Source organism: Narcine bancroftii, chromosome 5 (genome assembly GCF_036971445.1).
Source record: "Narcine bancroftii isolate sNarBan1 chromosome 5, sNarBan1.hap1, whole genome shotgun sequence".
Classification (NCBI taxonomy): domain Eukaryota; kingdom Metazoa; phylum Chordata; class Chondrichthyes; order Torpediniformes; family Narcinidae; genus Narcine; species Narcine bancroftii.
The window spans coordinates 71,558,894-71,580,588 of record NC_091473.1 but is presented as its reverse complement, the minus strand read 5'-3'; the positions used below and the strand labels follow the sequence as shown (position 1 = coordinate 71,580,588).

The 21,695-nt window shown below is 39.2% G+C and overlaps 1 protein-coding gene across 2 annotated transcripts; it reads right to left on the bottom strand.

Annotated features, from left to right (window-relative positions):
• Positions 1–1,125: 1,125 nt before the first annotated feature.
• Positions 1,126–21,640, bottom strand: LOC138763517 (uncharacterized protein C1orf226 homolog). Of its 2 annotated transcripts, none has more exons than XM_069937812.1 (3): positions 21,561–21,640; positions 5,365–5,701; positions 1,126–3,382 (listed from the first exon to the last, which is right to left on the bottom strand). In XM_069937812.1, exons 2-3 carry the CDS (start codon positions 5,688–5,690, stop codon positions 2,827–2,829), a joined length of 882 nt encoding a protein of 293 aa, XP_069793913.1. In that variant the 5' UTR covers positions 5,691–5,701; positions 21,561–21,640; the 3' UTR covers positions 1,126–2,826. The 2 variants fall into 2 exon arrangements, with proteins under 2 accessions (XP_069793913.1, XP_069793912.1); XM_069937811.1 differs by lacking the exon at positions 21,561–21,640 and adding an exon at positions 19,883–19,958.
• Positions 21,641–21,695: the final 55 nt, after the last annotated feature.

The window sequence follows — 21,695 nt, the reverse complement described above, 5'->3', positions numbered from 1 at the left end:
TGAAACACACCTGAACAGTGAGAAACTAATCTCATTAAATAATTTACCAAAAGTGACTGCCACACACCCCCCCCCCCACCCCCCAAGTCACTGACCAGGGAGAACATTGTGGAACGTTGAATAATCAATATTTTTCATGTTTTATGTGTTTCTAGCATTTCATAATTTGCTTTTGCCCATGAAAAAAAAACGGAGTGGTTTTCTAAGTAACCTTGGATATCTCCACCATTTCTGCTTTTACCTTTAACATTATCCATGTTTCAAATCCAGAGGAATTGTTTTTGGTCATGTTACAGTATATAGTAATAATTAATATTTGCTTCAATGTATTGATGACAAGTCAGGGACCAAGATGCCAAATAGATTGTGTTTTTATTCACTTTTCCCACTAAAATCTGCACCAATATCACGGTTAGAGTTCACTCTCCATAATTCAGTGAAAAGAGAGAGGTGCATTTTCAAGATTACCATCTAACAAAACATCAGATGGACAAAAATAACATTTTCTTTTACTTGATTCAATTAGAAAGTCAGATGAATCAAATGTGACATTTTAAATTAAATTGTTTTGTTTTAAAAGACAGGGAACAAGATGTCAGTGTAAATACATAGAATATCAGTTTATTAAGCCAATTATGTTTGTCCTGGCTCGTTAAAAGGCCCATCCTATTAATCCTATTTTAAGTCAGCTTTGCAAACTTTCACCTTTCAAGAGTTCCCTTAATAAAGAGCTAGTAACAATTCTGATAGCATTTAAAATAATCTCAGAATTGATGGTGATCCTAACTTCAAAACTAACAGTTAGAGTCAAAAAGGTCGATGCAGTCTCTTCTGAAGTCTTGGCAAGAATATGGGATAAATTGAATTTTTAATGCAATGTGTCTCATTACAGCAGTAGATACATGACTAAATTAAAAGAAAACTGATGATTATTTTTCTTTTAGGTACAAATTGTCCAATTACACAATATTAATGAAATTGTTTATGCATTACTGGGCATTTGGGCGCCATAAGCAACATTATAAATTTCAATGGCAAACTAATCAAGGTGAGCACCAATAAATCCTTCAAAGTGATTCAGACAGACACTAAGCTTGACAAGATTAAAATGTAAAAGAAAACCACAAATTTTAGTCAATTTATTATTTAAAGATTTCAGTTTATAAAATAAGGGGAAAAGAACACTAAAGGTTTAAATTGGTAACATTTGCATCTGAATGAAACAGCTAAGTCTGAAACAGCAATCACATTTTGAGCTCCATTCTACATATATCATAAGGTCATAGATTTTCAAAAGAATGACAACCAAGGGGAGAGCTTTCAATGACAATTATTGACCCTCTCACCGTCATTTAAAAAAAAATGAATGCAAATCACATAAGACAAGACACCCAATGCAATACTCCAGACACGGTGCTTCTTAGCATGTAAACTTGTGCTGAATATCCACCTCCATCTTTTGAAGTACCTCATGAAGCCAAACAGTGAAGAGGGCAATGAGGTAGATGAGAGGACGGGGAAAGCAAGAGGACCTATTTTATATCGATAACTGAAAAATTAAACATTAGATTGTACTTAGAATTAGTAAACAAGAAAACAAACAAAAATAAATAAATAAAACTTATCATCAAAATACCTTTGGAAATAGCTCCTGTCTAGATTGGAATTCCGGAGAGCAGCACATTGTGAATTAATCTGAATGTGTGGGACCCATTAATAGAGGTAGCAGCTATCTGATGGATGCATAATTGGCATGTTAGCAAACTATGGTGCAGTTAAATAATCCAGTTCCTAAAACACAAAAAGCTCTTTCAAATAGATCATTAAATCTGGATTTTTTAATAAAATGATAAGCTTTATAAAGATTTGATTTAGTCATCAACGTGGTAAATATTAACCTCAAATAAAATTTTCTTTTTTTTAAAAACAACTACATTAACATTCATTTTAAAATTACAATACAATTCACATGCAGTCAATTTCCCTTGTACAATTTTTTAGGTTCCAGTAATTTCTATCAAATACTTCACCACTCAATTCTAAATGACCAAGATAACAACTTCACTTTTCTTATGACCTACAGGAAGCAACTGTAATAAAAAATATTGAATAGGAAGTTCATAAAACAAAATGTTTCTGGGGCAATGTTTCTGCACAGAAGGCAATGAATTATTACCATTATTGTTGCATTATTACAGGCTTCGTAAGTGATTGAAGGTTGTTAGTGGCTTTGGTGAATAGTTGGAAGAGATTTAACCTCCCTAACGTTATCTTTAGAATCTATCCTTCAAATTAATATTGTAGAGTGGTGGTATGAATGGCTGGTGCACTGGTCCGAAAGGATAGTCTGCTATTTTAGCAGAGGGATTTAGTTGTTTAAAATAAATAGGCTAATTAAAAATGAAAGGCAGGGTTAGATCAAGCCTCCAAGTTATTTGTCCCATTGTGAAATTTCAATGTTCTGGTCCAAAAACTCTCTGCATTCTCCTTTAGTCTTCTTATTGTGCTCCAAGTGAGCCCTGGGAAGATGCATCTTTTGAAAGCAGTATTAGTGACAGTGCCCTTTGTAAAGAGGTACAAGCTCAGGTTCTCATTTGATGCAAAAGTCAGACTCAGAGCCAAATCTGACCACTGAAGGAATGATGACACAATCCGCGACTCAAAGACGCCCTGGTCCAAAAGGTCTGAAGGAATAATGGTTATGAGATTTGGTGTGAAACTTTGCAAGAGACTAAAGCACATTGCAAAAAATCTGCCCCCTCCCAAAGACACTTTTGATACCATCCAATGAAAAAGTTCACGTTCCTGATCTTCATGACAGCAGCCCTAGTCAAACGACAGCAAGTCTGGGTGGTGTTCTTCATTTTCAACACTTGAACATCTTTGCCTTGGAACTCCAGAGTCTTCAGAATCATTCTCTAGAAGATCATCTTCACTAACACTGATCTGAAAGCAAGCCTTATCGGGACATGGAAAGGAGGCCATCCATTTCTCTTGGCCAGTTGACTTGAGTTTGACATCTACAAGCTCCTTGTTCAATAGATCAGGCACGGAGAGGGCAGGCTTAGCAAGGTCCTTGACGCTCTCCAAAGGATCGCTGCATTTGTTCTCTGATTGGGTGACAAGGTTGGGAGTGAGGCTTTCTGCACCACCTGATGCAGCAGTTCCAGCATCGTCGGCCTTGTTTCCTGCTGCACAAATCTTTTGCTGTACTGAATCTTCGAGGGTGAAGTTGATGGTCAGGTCAGAGATGTCTCCACAGTGAACCACTGGCACGGATGATATCATCATGTCCTGAGTGGTCTTTAGTGCTCGAGGGGTCCTCTTTTTGCCTGTTGATGGAGGTGGCTCCAGCCGAGGGAATGACTCCAAAAGACTCTGACTGCAGGTGAATAAGGTAGGGGTTAGCAACATGCCTCAATAACAAGTTAAAGCAAAGCAAGATACATGAAAGATGAATCAATATCTCTCTCTCCATTTGTGTCTGATTAGAACCTTGGGGCTTTATATCAGCAACAAGAAGCCACGTAGAATCATAGCATTTTACAGCACAGAAACAGGCCCTTCGCCCCAACATGTCCATGCTGACCAGGCTAGTTCCATTTGTCTGTTCAGCACATAATCACGTCTTTCCTATCCATTTTTAAGTGAATGTAGTGGCAGGTTACAGGTCTTTTAGCTTTGGGATTCATACAGGTGTTGGGATCCGTTCATGTTCAAAAATGCCTCTGACCAGTTGAAAGAAGGAGCTCTCCAGTGTTGAAATATACCGTGTAATATGTTCCTATGGAGGCTTGGGTCAGAATGGGCCAGCCCTTCTTGCTAGAGGCAGCAGTTACTTATGCACAAGGATACTTTTCGCAGATCTGCCTATGACGATGCAATGGCAGAGAAAGGCCGTGCCACAAAGGAGCAAAATTAAAAAAAAACCCATTAGGGACTTTTAATGTTTCTGAAAAAATGTTGAAATTCAGTGACAATTACAAATTTAGAGTTTAGCACATGTAAAGGCAATTAATTACATTTAATATTTCAAATAAAATGAACCAAGACTCAGCTTTTAACCCAGAATCCATTTCAACTCGCTGTAAAGGGTTCAAACCAGATCCCCTCTAAATCTCTCATGCCTCTTCCCTCTTTTCTGTTGCAAATCTAATCTGCACATTTGGTAGGCCAATTACCCAGTGTACATGCTCATGGGATGCAGCAAACTCGATCTTGGCCACTCATCTAGACCAGGGGTCCAACCAAAATATGGTCTGCCAGTGAGTTGGGAGTCACCGACCAGCATTTCCTATCACACACAGTATATCTCAATGCTTGCACTGTGACCAGAGCCAAGGTGACGAATGATTATCTGTCTGGGCTGCACAGAATGTTTTACTTTATCAGCAGTGTTCAAGTTGGCACTGAATATTCAGGTGTTCATTTAAATTCGGTCAACACAGAAACCAACGTAAAAGTCAAACCACTGGAATGGATTCATAAGATTCCCACAGAAATGTCATACTTCTATGTTACTGCAGCCAGAACCAAAAATTACAGGATTACAGCCACTGGCAGAATATTTTAAGGCAGAATATTTTCCATTTGAAGTGTTTGCTTTAGAAAAAAATTGAAATTCCATATATTCAGAATGTTTTCATGTCCTGAAATGTTTCTTGTGTTCAGGATATTATGCTTGGAGCAGATATTTTGTTATCCAGGGAAATATACTGTGTAATATTAATTGCCTTCACATTTAACAATGCCTACATTTCTAATGAGTTGTTGCCATTCCTTCGTCTCACTGTGACATTGGGTTTTGGGCTTCGACTCCAGTTTTAGGTTCAAATGAGACGGCAGGATTCGAGCACCACGCCCATGCGGGACAGAAGGTGTGCTGTCCATGTGCCTTCATTTAAAATTGAGGTTCTTTCTCCCTTTAGTCATACATGGCACCCTTCTGAAATATACCAGGGAAGTTGTCCTCAGTGTTCTGGCTGATATTTATTACTTGTCCTACATCATTTCAAAAAGATTGTCTTATCATTGCTTCCTTCCAGCAATGACAACATTTGACAATAGTTAATTGGCCTTAAATCACTTTGGAAGGTCCGAAATGAAAATGATCCAATTTAAAAATTGGAAAAAGTTTACTGAATGGATAACCTCTACCTGTGGCTTAATGGGTGACACAGCTAATCATTCAGAGTGCAAACCAAAGCTGAGAAATGTCTCCCACTTGGAGCCTATTTTTAATGTTCAGAAATAATTTTGTGCATGTATTAATGTCATTCTCTGCTTCCATTTCTTTGCAACGGTGCCATAATTCAGCATTTTAGTTACTTGGTCGGCAAGGTGAAGCAGAAGCAACCTACTTACCTTCCATTGTTGGTCGCTGGCCCATTCTCATCCTTTCCCACCACTGAAAGAGACCCCTCTGCATTCTTGTTCACCTCGGTAACTCCGACATCCATCGCTGTGCTTTGCTCCTTTCTTCGAAGCAGGTCATTGACTTTTGCCCCCATGGCTTTTCCCAGGTTGATGGCGCTCTTAAGGTGCTGGTGGTTGAGGCTGCCACTGGCTGACCTCCCAGCTGATTCAACAGCGAGGGTTGTTGAGGAACCAGCCAGGGCCCCTCTCACTGAACTGGATGCTCTGCCATGATGAAGTTTTGGTGTCGGTGTGGTATTGGAATTCTCAAACATGCTTTGGTCAACTGCCAAGCAAAAATGGAAAGAAAAAAAATTTGAATTAGCAAGGATCTAACAACATGGATCATTATAATTATCAAATGTACAATTTACAAGTTTATTAACTGAAAGCAACCAAACATAGAATGTTATAGCACAGAAAGCAGGCTATTCAGCTCCGCTAGAATTTGCTGACCATTATATCCCTAGTCCTATTCACCTGTTCCCATTCCATAACCTTCCAGGCTGCTCCCATCCATAATACCTATTCTTATTCTTTATTTTGAGTATTTTATTTTTGGTTTCCAATTTATTCATAAAACTCAAGATCGAGCCCACATCCACCATATCAGATGGCAGCTCATTCCACACTCCCACCACTTTCTGAGTGAAAAACTTCCCCCTAAACCTTTCCCCCTTCAGTTTAAAACTATGACCTTGTAGCGGCAGGCACACTGCTACTGAAAGAACACACAACCAGACGGGTTGAGCTCAGTGAGCAGAACTGATTTATTGCAGGCCGCTGGGCTGGACTCATACTCCCAGCCCGGACCTGGCTGAGAACTGCGCTGGGGGGCGCTGACGTCACCCGGGCATCACGTGATCCCTCAGTGCGGGCTTCTGAGCCCGGTGCTGAGAAGAAGGGGAAACCCCCGACTCTGTGCCGCCACAACCTCTCATGTTCATCTCCCCCCAATCTTAGTGGAGCTACCCGCAACCACTCATTCTATACTTCTCATAATCTTGTAAACCTTGATCAAATCTCCCCTCATTCTTCTCCGCTTCAAAGAATAAAGTCCTAACCTGTTTAATCTCTCCCTGTAATTCAGTGGTTCTCAACCTTTTTCTTTCTACTCGCGTACCACTTTAAGTATTCCTTATGCCATCGGTGCTCTGTGATTTTTTTTTTTTTTTTTTTTTAAATTTTTTTATTTTTCACACCATAAATCACATTAGCCATGATATACACTATTTCTTTTCACACATATACAGTGACTTTTTCTCCCCCCCCCCCCTTTCCTCCCAAACCACCCCCCCACCCCCCCCTCTCATCCATTTTAGGTATACAATCTAGGTTGCATTAATCCAGTCAGACAATGTTGTCATTCAACAAAATTACACCAGAAATTCTACTGAGTCCATTCTTTTCTTTCCTTCTCCTTCCATCAACTTAGGTAATGTTTGTCCCCGGTAGGTTTTCGCTATTGTATTTAATGTAAGGCTCCTATACTTGTTCGAATATTTCAATATTATTTCTTAACCAATATGTTATTTTTTTCTAATGGAATACATTTATTCATTTAAATTTGGTAGTTTCTTCCTTTTAATTTGGTTATGTATTCCATTAATATTTAAAGACATATAGTTCAGCGTAGCCCTTTTATATTTTGTTTATCTTCTCTTTCCGTTTTTCCATCATTACCTTTCCTCCTTTTCCATTTCTGTTTTCTTATTTTCAACTCTTTATAAGACAACATTCCTACAACATCTAACATTTTCCTTATTCTCCTATTTCTATCTTATTTATCCCCAATCTCCCCTTCACCTCCTGAGTTGTCCTTTATCCCTTGTCGGACAACCACATCTCCCCTCTCCATTTGGATTTGCGAATCCACTCGCAAGCGTCAACTGATTGTGCAGTGACCGCTATTTCCCCCCACCCCGCCTCCCCCAGAAAAGATTTCACTTTTCATATGTCACAAAGGTCCCTCTTTTAATTCCCTCCTTATTCTCTCTATTCCATTACCTTCCCTTATTAATTCTTGTCTATACTATCTATATTTTCCTCTAAGTACAGATACATTCATGTATGCTCATTGTCTCTATTCACTCTTATACCTCTTTACCTGCATACATATCAATCGTGATCATTTTTACTCTCATTACCCGTCTTCATCCCTCAGTCTATTTTTGTCTTTACCCACATACATATCAGTCGTGATCATTTTAACTCTCATTACCCGTCTTCCTCCCTCAGTCTATTTTTGTAATTGTTCTGCAAATTTTCGTGCTTCTTCTGGATCCGAGAATAGTCTGTTTTGCTGTCCTGGAATAAATATTTTCAATACCGCTGGATGCTTTAGTATAAATTTATACCCTTTCTTCCATAAAATCGCCTTTGCTGTATTGAACTCTTTTCTCTTCTTTAGGAGTTCAAAACTTATATCTGGATAAATGAAGATTTTTTGCCCTTTATACTCCAGTGGTTTGTTGCCCTCTCTTACTTTTTCCATTGTCTTCTCCAGTACCTTTTCTCTTGTAGTATATCTTAGGAATTTTACTACAATAGATCTTGGTTTTTGTTGTGGTTGTGGTTTAGAGGCCAATACTCTATGTGCCCTTTCTATTTCCATTTCATGCTGTAGTTCTGGACATCCTAGCGTCTTAGGGATCCACTCTTTTATAAACTCCCTCATATTCTTGCCTTCTTCATCTTCCTTAAGGCCCACTATCTTTATGTTATTTCTTCTGTTATGGTTTTCCATTGTATCTATTTTTTGAGCTAGTAGTTCTTGTGTCTCTTTAGTTTTTTTATTAGATTTCTCCAATTTCTTTTTTAAGTCTTCTACCTCCATTTCTGCTGCTACTGCCCGCTCTTCCATCTTGTCCATTTTTTTTCCCATTTCTGTTAAGGTCATCTCCATTTTAATTATTTTCTCCTCTGTGTTGTTTATTCTTTTTCTTAAATCCTTAAATTCCTGTGTTTGCCATTCTTTAAATGATTCCATGTATCCTCTAATAAGAGCAAGTATATCCTTTACCTTGCCTCTCTTTTCTTCTTCTATTTCACCATACTCTTCCTCTTCTTCTTCCTCTGGGTTGACCATCTGTTGTTTCTTTGTTGCCCTTTCCTCCTCTTCTATCTTGTTTCTATTGTCTTCTGTGGTCTCTTCTTGCTGCAGGTGTTCTGCAGCTGTCGTTGCCGGCTGTGGAGATCGACTCCCCAGCTGGTCCCCCCTCCCGTCGGTGTGTTTTTTTTCATTCGCATCGCGCATGCGCGAAACTTCGCGCATGCGCGGTTGCGCACTTTTGTTCGGCTCTGCGAGCCATTTTTGTAGTCCATTATTTACCGACCTGAGGGAGCGGGTTTCTCTCTCTGCAGCGGGCCTCTTCGGACAGGTAAGGCCTTCACCTTTTTCCTCCTTTGTCTTCTCTTCCTCTCTTCTTACCGTTGCTTTCGACTTTTCTTTTTTTGTCGCCATCTTCTTTCCACCTTTATACTCACTTTTCTGTAACTTTTATTTCTGTGCCTTTGTGTTTTCTCTTGTTTTTCCCGACTTTTCTGGAGAGGGCTGGAGTTCACCGTCCGGCCACTACTCCATCACGTGACTCCTCCCGGTGCTCTGTGATTATTAAGGGATTGCTTAAGGTGGTATGTGAGTGGGAAGGGAAGGCAAGGCTGAGAATCACTGCTCTAGACCCATTATTACTGAAATACCTTGCTTGAGAAAAATTGGCCCATTTCCTTTGGAGGAAATGTGCACATAACAAGTCAATTAAGTACAATTAAAACAGTGGTTTTCAACCTTTTTCTTTCCACCCACATCCCACCTTAAGCAATCCCTTACTAATCACAGAGCACCGACGGCATAGGGATTACTTAAAAGTGGTACGCGAGTAGAAAGAAAAAGTTTAAGAACCAGTGCTGTAACTCAACTCCTGAAGACCTGGCAACACCCTCTTTGTTTGTGATCAAAGGTGGTGGAAATTCACTCCAAAGTTACATCAACCGTTTCCTTCTCATGTTTCTCCTCAAAATTATTTGCATATTATCATCTCCTCTTTCTTATTCCCTTACTCAGAATTTTTGTTTTGTTAATTTTACTTCTGAAAGTTTTCCTTTATATATGTAAGAAGTACCAGTGCAGGTTTAGCCAAATGGAAGGTTTTTTAAAAAAAATTCAGTGTCTAGTCTACCAGCTTGAGTAAATTGACTAATAAAATAATACTGCACAAGTTGTGCTTTCATTGTAGTAATTAACCTGTTTAAAACCTTTTAAAATGTCCATTAGTTTTGTTGTATCTCATGACAAATTTAAGTGCTTCCAGGAAAGACTACATGCAAATGTCACAATTTGGTCAGGAAGCCACAATTTGGTCTATCATGTCTATGCCATCTCTCTACCAGAGGAACTCACTACTTCCCTCCATCAGGCCCTCTTTTAAATTTTTCTCCACTATATATTTATCCAGTTCCTTCTTGATGGCTACAATGGATCCTGTCTCCTTCACATCTGCATGCAACTCATTCCAGATTCCAACCACATGCTGCAATAAAAAAAATGTTTTTTTCTCTTGTAACTCTAAATTTTCTTTTGTTTTTTTTTTTACCTTTGACATCTGCGCATAACCACTCTACCAAATAAGACTTGATGCAAATGTCCATGCAATCCAAAACCCTTATTATTTAATCTACAGTAGGCCTCTTCTCAGAACACTTAGCCATTCTCTCCATTCTACCCTTGTAACTGGTGTGCCCTGCTTCTGGAACCCAGTGTAGACCATCCTTCCTATGATGTTGTTGCCAGAACTGAATATAATATTCTGATTGAATTTTATTTTGGCTTACCATAACTTCCCTGCATTTATTCTTCATGGATCCATTGCTAAAACCGACAATTGTGTATGTATTATCTTTCTCGACCTGTCCTGGTATTTCAATGACTTGGGAGCACATAACTCCAGGTCTCCCTACTCCTGCACTACTTTTCAAGCATTATCCATCCTACCAGAATGTATCACCTTACATTTCTCAAAATGGAATTGAATCAATTCAATCAGGAATCGCATTAATTTAGTGAGTGAGCGTGGTTGCCTTGGGCAAAATAGCTGTGGAACCTTCATTTGGCCCAGACTTAAAATTTTGTAACCAATTGCATTAGTTTAGTTACCTTTCAGTAATGAGCTAAAACCAACACAATCCAGCAGTAGTTGTGGGCCAAATTTCAGTGAGAGGGAAGGGAAAAGAAGAAAAAGTCATTCTACACAACTTACTTGATAAGAGTAAGTAGATGAAGGAACTTACCTTATGAAATAAGAGCTCAGACAGCATTAAAGCAACAGGGAAAGTAAAGTAAATTAAGATGGAGCAAGGAACAAATTATTATCAATAGTCACAGAGTCATAAACATTCAGCAATGAAAATGGCCAAGGTTACGCAGACCCAATTCTGATTTACTGTTAGTTCTTTCAACGTGCTGTGGAGGAAAAGACTGACATTTTAATCAAAAATGTCTCTTATTTAAAATGTTCATCGACATCAAGAGATTACTGTTTGAATATTCCCATTTTCCCAACGTATCACCACATTCAAAACGTTTTAAAAATTCCATTACTCTGTATGAGTAACACAATTATTAAAATAAAATTGTGTGAGTCTGTTAAAAGAATGATGTAAAGCTGTTGTTAACAAGTAATATACCCATATTTCAAGTCTAAATTTGAAACTAATTTAGTAGTTTCTGTTCCCCTTATTTCTCAGACTTGAATGGATTTAGCTGGATAAAGAGTTTTACACTGTTGCTTTGTAATTGGTTTGCAAGAAAGACCTCTTTCTCATTATACATTCTTGGATTATTTTGTCCATTAAGTCCGTGACAGGTTTCTGAGTAATCCCATCCATTCCATTTTCCCACTTCTACGCTCTTTCATATGCCCATAATACTACCCTGATTTCCTTGTCATCCATCAATAATGGGATAATTTACAATGACCATGAGTCTACCAACCAGCCCATCTTTGGGATGTGGGAGGAAATTTGAGCATGTACAGAAAACATGCATGGTCACAGGGAGAAGTTGCAAACTCCAGAGTGCTCCAGAGATGAGGGTTGGATCTGGAGCGCCACTTGCAAACCCACATGCCACAATATAACCAGATAATTTCCCTTTTGCTTTTGCGATCTCAAGCTTGATCAATAATCCTTCTGATCTGAAATGTTAACTGCTTCTCTCTGCTTTGTTACTGCCAGGTCTGCAGGTATTCCCAAAAATGTTTATTTTTTTTCTTCAAAGCCTTCCAATCCCTCCCGCCTGCCACATCCTGATGCCATGCCAACACTCTGGTACATCTGCAGTTCAACCCTTGACAACCTGACACTACAGTAAAACATTGCTGTTCACAGGAACAATGGTTTAAAATTAATAAAATTCCATCCAACATTTTTAATTCATTTCTCCTTGAGAGTAGGAGAAACCCACAGGGCTATCATAAAAAATAAATCAGTTCCATTTCATGCCTGTGCTTTTCCAGTAGGTCAAAGGAAATGTCATGTTGTGCTCACTATGACCAATGTAAAAGGGGCTCATCGGATATTGCTTTAATTTGGGACATCTTTGGAAGCAAGACAAATCAGTGGCACAATGGTCTATAATCAAAATGTACTCAATATTCCTGGGAGTTTGCCTGGGACATAATGAAATCTAATTTAGCTTAAAAATCTGACTGCTTTCGTCATTCCTCATTCAATGCAAAATGAAATCAATTGAAGTGTACTCTTCCATTAGTTGACCTCATCATTTCGTTGATATCTAGGTTGGAATTTTAATGTTTGTTTGCCTTTCACCCCACACTGTAACTGCTAGCTTTATCAACCAGTGGCAGGGAATTTGCAAGTAATACCTTTTCTCTAGAGGCAATAGTCACTGTGTGAAGTATGGCAATTGGTCAATTAATTTGATTCAGGAAATTTGCCTAGCTCAGTCAAATAAATATAAATATTGCCTGAGATAATTTCCAGTGACATAGTCCCTCCAGGAGAAAATCCCAGACTGCTTGTCTTTCAGGTAAGGAACACAATTGATTTTCTTCAAGAGAATTTCATAGTCCCAAACTTAAATTATAGATACTTTCTTGACCATTTTGCCTTTGTCAGCAATTTCTAGATTCCTACCGCTGCATTGTAATTAAACTCATTCACGAATAAACCAGTTCAGCTTATTACAAGGGCTGCCAGGGTTCATTGATAACATCTATCTATTGAAATGGCAAGACATTCGATGGAATCCTTCATGTTCATTAGCAGGAAACTTGCAACAAAATAAGGGAAAGAATAGAGTGAGCAAATGTTCTCAGATGCTTTTCAACAGATGAGGTTGCATTTCCGACTTGTGAACACTATTTCCACATTAATAAAGCTTGCAAAAGAAATCAAAAATAGCCTAATGTAAGCAATCTTATGTCTCTTCTTACAGATAGATCTCTCTTCCTGTTTAGCTTGAGAACCTTTCTTCCTTCCTCCATCTATGCTAGTGAGCCCAAGTTTATTAATGTTGTTATCCATAACTACAAAGTTCTGTGACTATATCATTATTTACTGCTTTGTGGCTTGAGGACACGTCACTGTGAATAGTGATGGCTCATTTTCTTTTTCTTAACCAAAACACAAAATACTGGAAGAACTTACCTGGTTAAACAGCATCTATGGAGAAAGAAACCAGTCAATGCTTCGAGTGAAAGTTCCTTCATCAGAACTGACGTCAGAATCGAGATTCTGCTCAGATTTGGTGAATATGTTGGATCTGATATATGAACTAATTTCTCTTCCCACAGATGATGCTTGACTGGTCATGTTCTAGTATTTTCTGTTTTTGCTTTAGATCCCAGTATCGATGAATACGTGAAGGTTACCGTGGACATCGTAGGTGCTCCTGTGCTGAATGATCCCCAACTGAGAAGTTTGCAAATTAACACATTGTATTCCACTAAATGACTTGGATTTAACTTGCCATGGAGTATGTGGGCTAAGCCAAGCAGAATAATGACTGGTCATGGTTTAAATAGTTACCTGATGAGCAAGGAGCTCCTTAAATCTTTGCCAGGCCACCATTATGTAAAGCCTGATCAAGCCACAAAGCACGTAATAATATCCTACCCTTGACTCATGTTTCAGTATCTGGAAATTACATTTGATTGCTAGAAGAACAAGATCAGGAGACTTGAAATTGCACCCAAAATTATACAAAGGAAGTTGCCTCTCTCAGTGACTGCTTCAAAACCTGTACCACTCATTGGCCTCATGATTCATTCGTTTAAATCTCCTGTCATTTCAGACTTTGCATGCTATTGTTCCCCTTAATCCTTTTAAACCACAAGATAAAGTGAGACTGCATCAGGAAGGCTTTGAATGATAATTCTGTGGACCAAGCTGTTCTCATAACCTCCACAACCCTGGAAAGTTACAGACCAGCATCATCTAATTGGATGGGAGACTCAATGTCTCTCGAATGGCTCACCTCTCCCTCTGTCTATGCTGTGCCTCCACAAGCAATTTGGTACTGAAATTATAATGAGTAGACTGACCTGGTGACTGTGTTCTACCCCAAACCAGTCAGCATCGTGCAGTACATTGCCACCTAATTCTTGATGTGAGAATTTATCCATGTGGCGATGTCAAGAATCCCTAGCTTCTGCAGTTTTCAAGTGGTTTTGAGTTGAATTTGGTTCTCATTGCATTTCTGACAGCCATGTTTACAGGCCACAAAATTATGTTTTTCCTGTCATTACTTAAGACTTGTGACGTAAAAAACAATTGTAATCGATGATATTAGAACAATAATGGTTTTATTGTTATTGGAATGCTTAAAGCAACGGTTCTCAACCTTTATTTTAAAACTCACATTCCACCTTAAATAATCCCTGAATAACCACAGAGCACCTATGGCATCCTAAGCCGCAAGTCCTCTGTGGTTAGTAAGGGATTACTTAAGGTGGTATGTGAGTGGGGAGAAAAAGGTTGAGAATCACTGGCTTAAGATGAATGGCACATATCCCAGTCTAGAAATTAGATTGCACAGAATTGATTATTTCATAAGAATATAAGAAATAAGCACAGTAGGTGGGCCATCTGGCCCATCGAGCCTGCTCCACTTTTCAATGTGAACATGGCCAATTTCAGCACTGTGGGATCAAACATTTCTACCATGTTCATGACTGCCCCACTTAATACCGGAAATTCAACTGGCACTTCTGCCCTGCATCGTTAGGCTCTCCTGAAACAGATTGCAGCATAGATTGGTGCTGATACCCCGTAAATTCCAACTTACGATTCTCCAACACAAACCACCCCCAACTTTCTCCACAATTTCATCATCAGTTCAGGATCCAAATGACATCTCCCTCCTCAGAAAGGTGTGTACGACTTGAATCTGTGTAATCATGACACATTACTCCATTTTTAATTTGAAGCCTCACAGAGAACACTGACTTTTTTAATAGACATGAACACAGAAAAAAAAGTTACAAAAAGATTTATTAAGCTAAAAGCAGATTGAAGACACCAACAGAGTAAGTGCACTTACAATACCAAGAGAACACTGTCAGAGGGAGCTGAGTGTATAGTCAGGGCTAGAAGACACCAAAGTATTCTTATTGGGTAAGTACGAGACCAAAAGCTAAATATCACAGCGATAATTAGTGAAGAGTTGATGTCACTCAATGGAACTAGCCTTTCCCTCCTGTTGGATTTGCGCTGATAGAGTAGGCTCTCTGTCCAAGGAACATAATTATCAGTAATCATAGGCACTCTGAGGGAGACAACAACTGCTGGGGTCAACAGAATTGAAAGTCAAAAGAAGGTAGTGCGTGACTTGAGATTTGAAGGTTGAAGATTGATTGTCATAAAGATTCTCCAAGTAAATATTTTCTTTGGTACTGGAATGCTAATCCATCTTAAAATTAGAATGAGCCTATTTGGGATACAAATTAGGGATCTTAGGGACAGGTGAGAGTTTAGAAATTGTTCCCTCAGTAAGCTGCAGATAGAACATAGATGCTGGGTGAACTGATGTGTTTAAGGTGCAATTTCTGTTAGGTGGGAGTGGATCACCGATTGAGATCATGATCCAATCAGCTGAGAGACAATGTAGAGAGATCATCATCAGGAAGCAAATCCAAGCAGGTGTGATGACCTCGGGAATAGGGTTGCATCCAGATGGTTGGAAGGGTTTAATGGGAAGTGAACAGGAGCAGGCTGAATATGGCTCTCTTGAGCTTGACTTATTGACAGACCAAGAGCTTGAAAGATAAAGTATCTGATCAAGGACTGGGATATAGTGTGTAGATGAAACTCTGGAAATCCCAAGAGAGTTCTGTGTAGCCTCTGCTTTATAAATTATTTAATTTTATTTTTGCAAAATATTAAGAATAACTGTCGCTGTGTATTAATAACATGGTTTGTCACATACCGACTGAATAAAAAATACTTAAAAATGGTTCAATTTATTTGAAAAAAAAAAGGGTTCTCGATCAAGAATTTTCATATATTATTGCCGCAGAGTATTTCTCAGTCCTATTTTGAACAGCCCTTTAAATTTTTGCAACAATAATTTGCAACTTCAATCACAGAATCCAGTAAGGATGATCATGATTGGGAACTGGACATTTGGGAAGGAGAGTACATGGATAGCCCCGGAAACAGGCCGGAGAAACTTGCTGACATTCAGTATCTCGGCTCAGAATCGAGGATTGTAATTGCAAAAGCTTACTTAAATGGAATTATTAAGCTTTGGAATTGTAACCAAGCTTCAGAGAGAGGCTGGGCAGAGCAGAAGCAAGGAGATGTAGCTTCATGTACGAGAGGAGTCCTTTCCGGGTCCTGGGCCGCACTCTATCTATCGTGCTCAGCTTCCCAGTGTACACCTGGCTTGAAAAGGAAGGATTACAACCTCCTGCCTCAGGCTATCTTCACACAGCAGGGATTGTCTCTGTAGCTTTGCAACAGGATTGGAAAAGACAGAAAAATAAAACAACAATATTTGCAGCTGCAGCCTTAGCAAAAGGCATTGAGGCTTCTTGTCAGCAGATAGAAACAGGAACTTCAGAGTGGTACCGTTTGACCTTTACTGTCTCTAATTTACACATTCTTCATTCAGGACATGCTGCGCTTTGAATCAATCATTCTTTTTTGATGTGATTTTTCTCTTGATCCCAACTTGTCTCCTCATTCTGTCCCTCCCCATCCCTATATCCATTGGTGTTTCCATAGGACTGCGAGACATTGCTGCTTCCAGTATTTAAAGGCAAAATATCATTTAAAAAAAAACACAACTGCTGACGATTGAATTCCTTGTCTAGAGCACCAAGACTGGAAAAAAAGTTTACGTAACACCACGTAAGATCTCTTCATGTCAAGCCAAAATATTTTCTGCTTTCCTTCTGCTGCACCATTGAATCTTTCTGCTGCCCTGCAGCATGATCTCTGTTACAGATCTGATTCTCAAACAGGGCAATTGCCTTGTATGCTGGTGTCATTCAAATAGTGACGCTATGTCTAAAAGGGAGAATCATGAAAAAAAATCATCGGGAATTGTTTAATCTGTAATAATTTTAAGACAAAGCCGTGAAACAGACAGCAGAATTAGGTCTACCACACATCTCTGTTCTTAGTCACTGACAGTTGGTTTTTCATTACCATTCCAGTGTGAGTCCATTAAAGTACTGCAACTAAATGATCTTCATTAATTTTACCAAGAGCTACGTTTTATAATTGCTGCACTTGGCTGAACTGTATTGTAAGTGACAGACTGATATATCTTGCAGCTGATTATCATTTGCTATGATGTGGGCTTCGGGAATATTGCAGGATCTTTCAGTAGGGAGCAGAGCGTGTCCTGCTGCTGATGGCCTACATTCAGCACCCACCAGCAATGGGTAGGAAAGCAGAAGATAACTTGGAGAGCTACACAAATGTTTCTGTTCTCTGCCCGTACAAAAAATACAATATTTTCATCACAAAATACTTTATCATTTATATGTAGAAAGAGAGATTGGTACAGATGCAGAGCCCCTGGATATCCTATACGTTCTGGGTTGAATCAATGGAATATACTCTCCACAATACACAATTCCAGTTATAGAATAAGCACATGTTATAATGAAATGCAGCTTGCTACCCAACAGGGAACAGAATACAGTCTTTTGTGATCAATTTCACATTATCTCACAATTACAATATCACTGTTTCCAGTCCCGATACACAAGCACATTTGCAGCCATGCTCTTGTCTATTTTTTTACATCATAAACATAGAGGTTCATAGATTATTCCTCACTGTTCACAGAGGCTATTTGAGCAATCTTGTGTCATTGGTTGCTTTTTATCATCCAAAGTAGATCAGTACATTTGTCACTTGTGCAAGTGAAAGGCAAACCTTCCACTAACAGCACTTAACCCCGCGAACAAAATGAGGGTGATTGGGTTAGAAAACCCAAGAGGATTGCCAAAAATAAGTGGCAGCCATTAGAGAAACCAGTCTGACAGCTCATTTTGTGCAGGATACAAAACACGCTAATGATTCTGGAGTTACACAGTTGACCTTAATCTCCTTTGCAGCACTAGGCCCAATGAGGGTGGCAAACCTTTCCCTGCGCTCAGTGTTATTTGTGACGCATTACTAAACCTGTGCAGCTCCAGTTGCATTCAAGTGCCATGTTTACCACAGAAAACACTGATTCAAATGGATCACCAAGTTCATGGTTGGTACAGTCATCATTCCAAATGTAAAATAACAATAACAGATTAAGCACAGGTATAGATAAGATGCCAGCTATATATTTAAATTTCCAATCAACTCAAGTTATTAATCATTTTATAAAGGGATATGCGTACAATGCTCATAATGTGAAGGAGATGGCTGCATTTTAATTACTGAAATATTAAGCTTAGAGATTTGCACAACTCCCCTGTTAATTGCAGGACTGGATAAAGCTAAAGAGACAAATAATAGAGAGAAGGACTGGATGAGTGAGAGTTGAGCTGCAGTTCTGAGGTCAGACTTAAAAGGCTGGTGTGCTCCATGTTTCAGTAAGATACTATAATCAATTAACCCATTAACTTGCTAATATCTATCATAACAGCAAGCAATGTTTGGACTTGTATTTCCCTTGAGTGGCATTCAGTTATAAAACACTGCTTTCTGTGTAACGCAACTGAAAAATAAGTTTCTTCCCACAAATGATTGTGATAACAACAATTTCTTGTTCAATTTGAACATGGGATAACATCGTTCCCTGAAACAATTCCGTAAAACTGGGAACATTATGAGAGAACACAGAGGATGCAAGAGATGCCCTGGGAGCACAAAGCATGAGGTATTCTTTTGTCATCCTGCCAAGACTGGAAGTAAATCATAGATTTTTTTTGGGCCATCTTCAACCAGCACCTCTCCCCCCCCCCCCCCCCCCCCCCCCAACCACAACACTCACTGCATAGCTCTTACTCTCAACTCTGCAACTATCCAAGTTCCAGGCCAGATCTTCGACTGCCCAACCTGATGACCCCATCCTCAATTGGCCCACAGTCCTCCCATCAATGTCCAAACTGTTCCTCTCCACTCTCCCACACTCTTCCAAGCCACCTCAGCCAATTCAACTTCTCCAAACATCAACCACTCCTAATGCATCGATCAAATCATCCGACTCCTGAACTGGAGGGGCCCGACTGGGCATGTGCTGGAATCCAGTCTGCAATCCGCTTTCGTCAGGAGAATTGGGTGATACATATCAGATGCTCAGTATGCACCATGACATTTTCATCAGAAGATCAATAGCCAAATCTATAGTTGGTTCCAACCCACTGCTGCATCCATTAGGGCCCACTAGAAATTCCAGTCATAACATTTATCAATAATGGCACATCAGAGCAGTGCATGCCAGTAATATCTCTTGCTCACATCTCATTTCTACAGTGGAGGTATAATCCTGAATCTCTCAACTCAACAGAAGGCCTTAGACTCAAAATGTTGGTTACACTTTACCTCCTAAAGATGGTGGGTGAAGTTCTGAGTTTGTCCTGCACTTCTGTGTATTGCACTTGACCGTAGCATCTGCAGACTTTCTTGCTTAATAGAATGAGGCTAGTTGGCTCTTCATAATCATGCCAATTCCCTGCAACAGCAATGCAGCTAGTGCCATACTGATCCAGCTCTTTTTGAAAGCCACCATTGAGCCTGCCTTCATTGTCCTGTGGTCTTGTTGACTGAGCACTCACTACATAAAGGGGCTTCTTTACTTCTTTTAAAAATCTCCATAGATCCATAATCAATTCTCTGCTTCACTGAGCTTCAGCTTTGCCATTCTACTTCATAATACTGTTCCCTGGCACTATATTAGTGAACCACTTTTTCAGCTTCACTAGATCCATCCAAAGTTGTCAATTTGACACGATATTCCAGCTGGCAAGAATTAATGCTTTATATAAATTTAACCTACCTTCTGTCTTGTGTATTCTGTTTGTAAATTCAAAGAATCCACGTGTTTTATTAATTGCTTTGCAAATCTATTCTGTCACCTGTTGAGATTTAAAAAGAAACACATTCTGTTTTCTTGCACCCCTTTTAAAACGGAATCATTTACCTGTGTAACTTCTGCCTACTCTTCTTTTAAAAATATGTCGTCTCATAATTTTTCTGCATGAAATTTATTGCCACCTTCTTGCCTATTCCACCATCCCTTTAAACTTCTGCTTTCAGTTGTCATCTGACAATCTTGAAATTGTATCCAGTTCATTCATATGAACCAAATGAGCACTGGTTCCAGTACCAAATCTTTGGGGATCATTATGTTTCTCATTCTGGTCTGAGAAATAATCTTCCACCTAAATTTGTTTTCTGTCCTTTGGCAATTTCCTTTCCCTAAAGCAGTCTCAAGATAACACCTCTCCAATTTTGCCCCTCAACCTATGCGGTATCTGACAAGGGCCAAATGACCTTTCTTCTGTCCATTATTATTTTAATTTGTTTTTATCTTAAATTTAAATTTAAAAAAAAATCAAATGTGCAGCACGCTAACAGGTCCTTCCAGTCCTCAAGCCAGTGTTGCCTAAATACCCAGTTTACCTACAACCCCGTACATTTTGGAGAGTGGGAGGATTCCAGAGTACCTGGAGGAAATCCATGCATACATAGGGAGAAAATAAAAACTCCTTACCAACTCCTTACAGATCATAGTGCTAACCGCTACACTGTGTTACTATGATTGATGGGGGGGGGGGGGGGGGGGGGGGCGGAGCCTTAATCTTCATTGACTTGGCAAACATCTTCTGTGTTTATTTTTGACATCTCAAATCCAATATTCCGCCTTCCCAGCTGTAATACCTTGAGTCTTTTACCCTCTGGAAAATTTGCTCCAATGATTCTTATTCAACCCATCAGCATTTCTTAAATGTTCCACTCTGCTGTCATTTTGGACTTGAATCATCCCTCTGTTATCCTCTCAGGATCATCTACTGGCCTCATGGGGGTCTTCAACAGCAGTAATGCTATTAGCCTTGTTGAGTCATCCAGTGAAACTTTTCTATCCAATTCCAGAAGTCTCATTTTTCTAGCCTTAAGCTCCCACTCTCTCAAAACCCAACATTGTTTTTAAATTCTATCTCTTTCATTCACACTTCAAAGACAGCCACCCTTACTCCCTGCACCACCACAACTGGACTTGTGTTTCTTTTTAGATCTGCTCGTGACAGAATGGATTTGCAAAGCAATAATAAAACGTGGGTTCCCTGAGTTTATAAACAGAATGCATGGGTCAACTAAAAACACTCGATCATAAAGAATGATAATCTTCATGAATGCAGCACGAGACTAAATTCCATTTGAGATGAAATACTCCTTCATGTCCATGCAGAGCCAAGAAGCCACATCAAATGGTGGGTTTATTTTCCCTCCCCTATAAGCGTCCATAGAGAACATCTCTCCAAATCTGTTGGTTATTTTATTTTTGAAGCGCATTATTGCACTAGGATATTCAACATGGACTGCAAAAAGTAGAGAATAATGGATAAGGATATTATGAATACAAGGAGACTGTAAGCTGCGAAGATGGAGTTGGACCGATTGTCACTATAAACTAGTTCCTGAAATTAAAGTGAAACTCTGAAACCTCTTCTCACCAAAAATGTCTTCCTTTTCATTTTCACGGAATATTTAGTTTTATCGTTGGTGATGCTGCTCATTGGTTTAATTCGGGTTGAAGAAACACTAGATGATTGAAATATGAAACATCACTGATAGCAGGCAATACTTGA

Excerpts from the sequence above, each read along its gene's own strand:
- LOC138763517 (XM_069937812.1), bottom strand. The coding sequence starts at position 5,690 with ATGTTTGAGAATTCCAATACCACACCGACACCAAAACTTCATCATGGC. Across the intron at positions 3,383-5,364 it reads CCAGCGACCAACAATGGAAG|TCAGAGTCTTTTGGAGTCAT; the intron begins GTAAGTAGGTTG and ends ATTCACCTGCAG.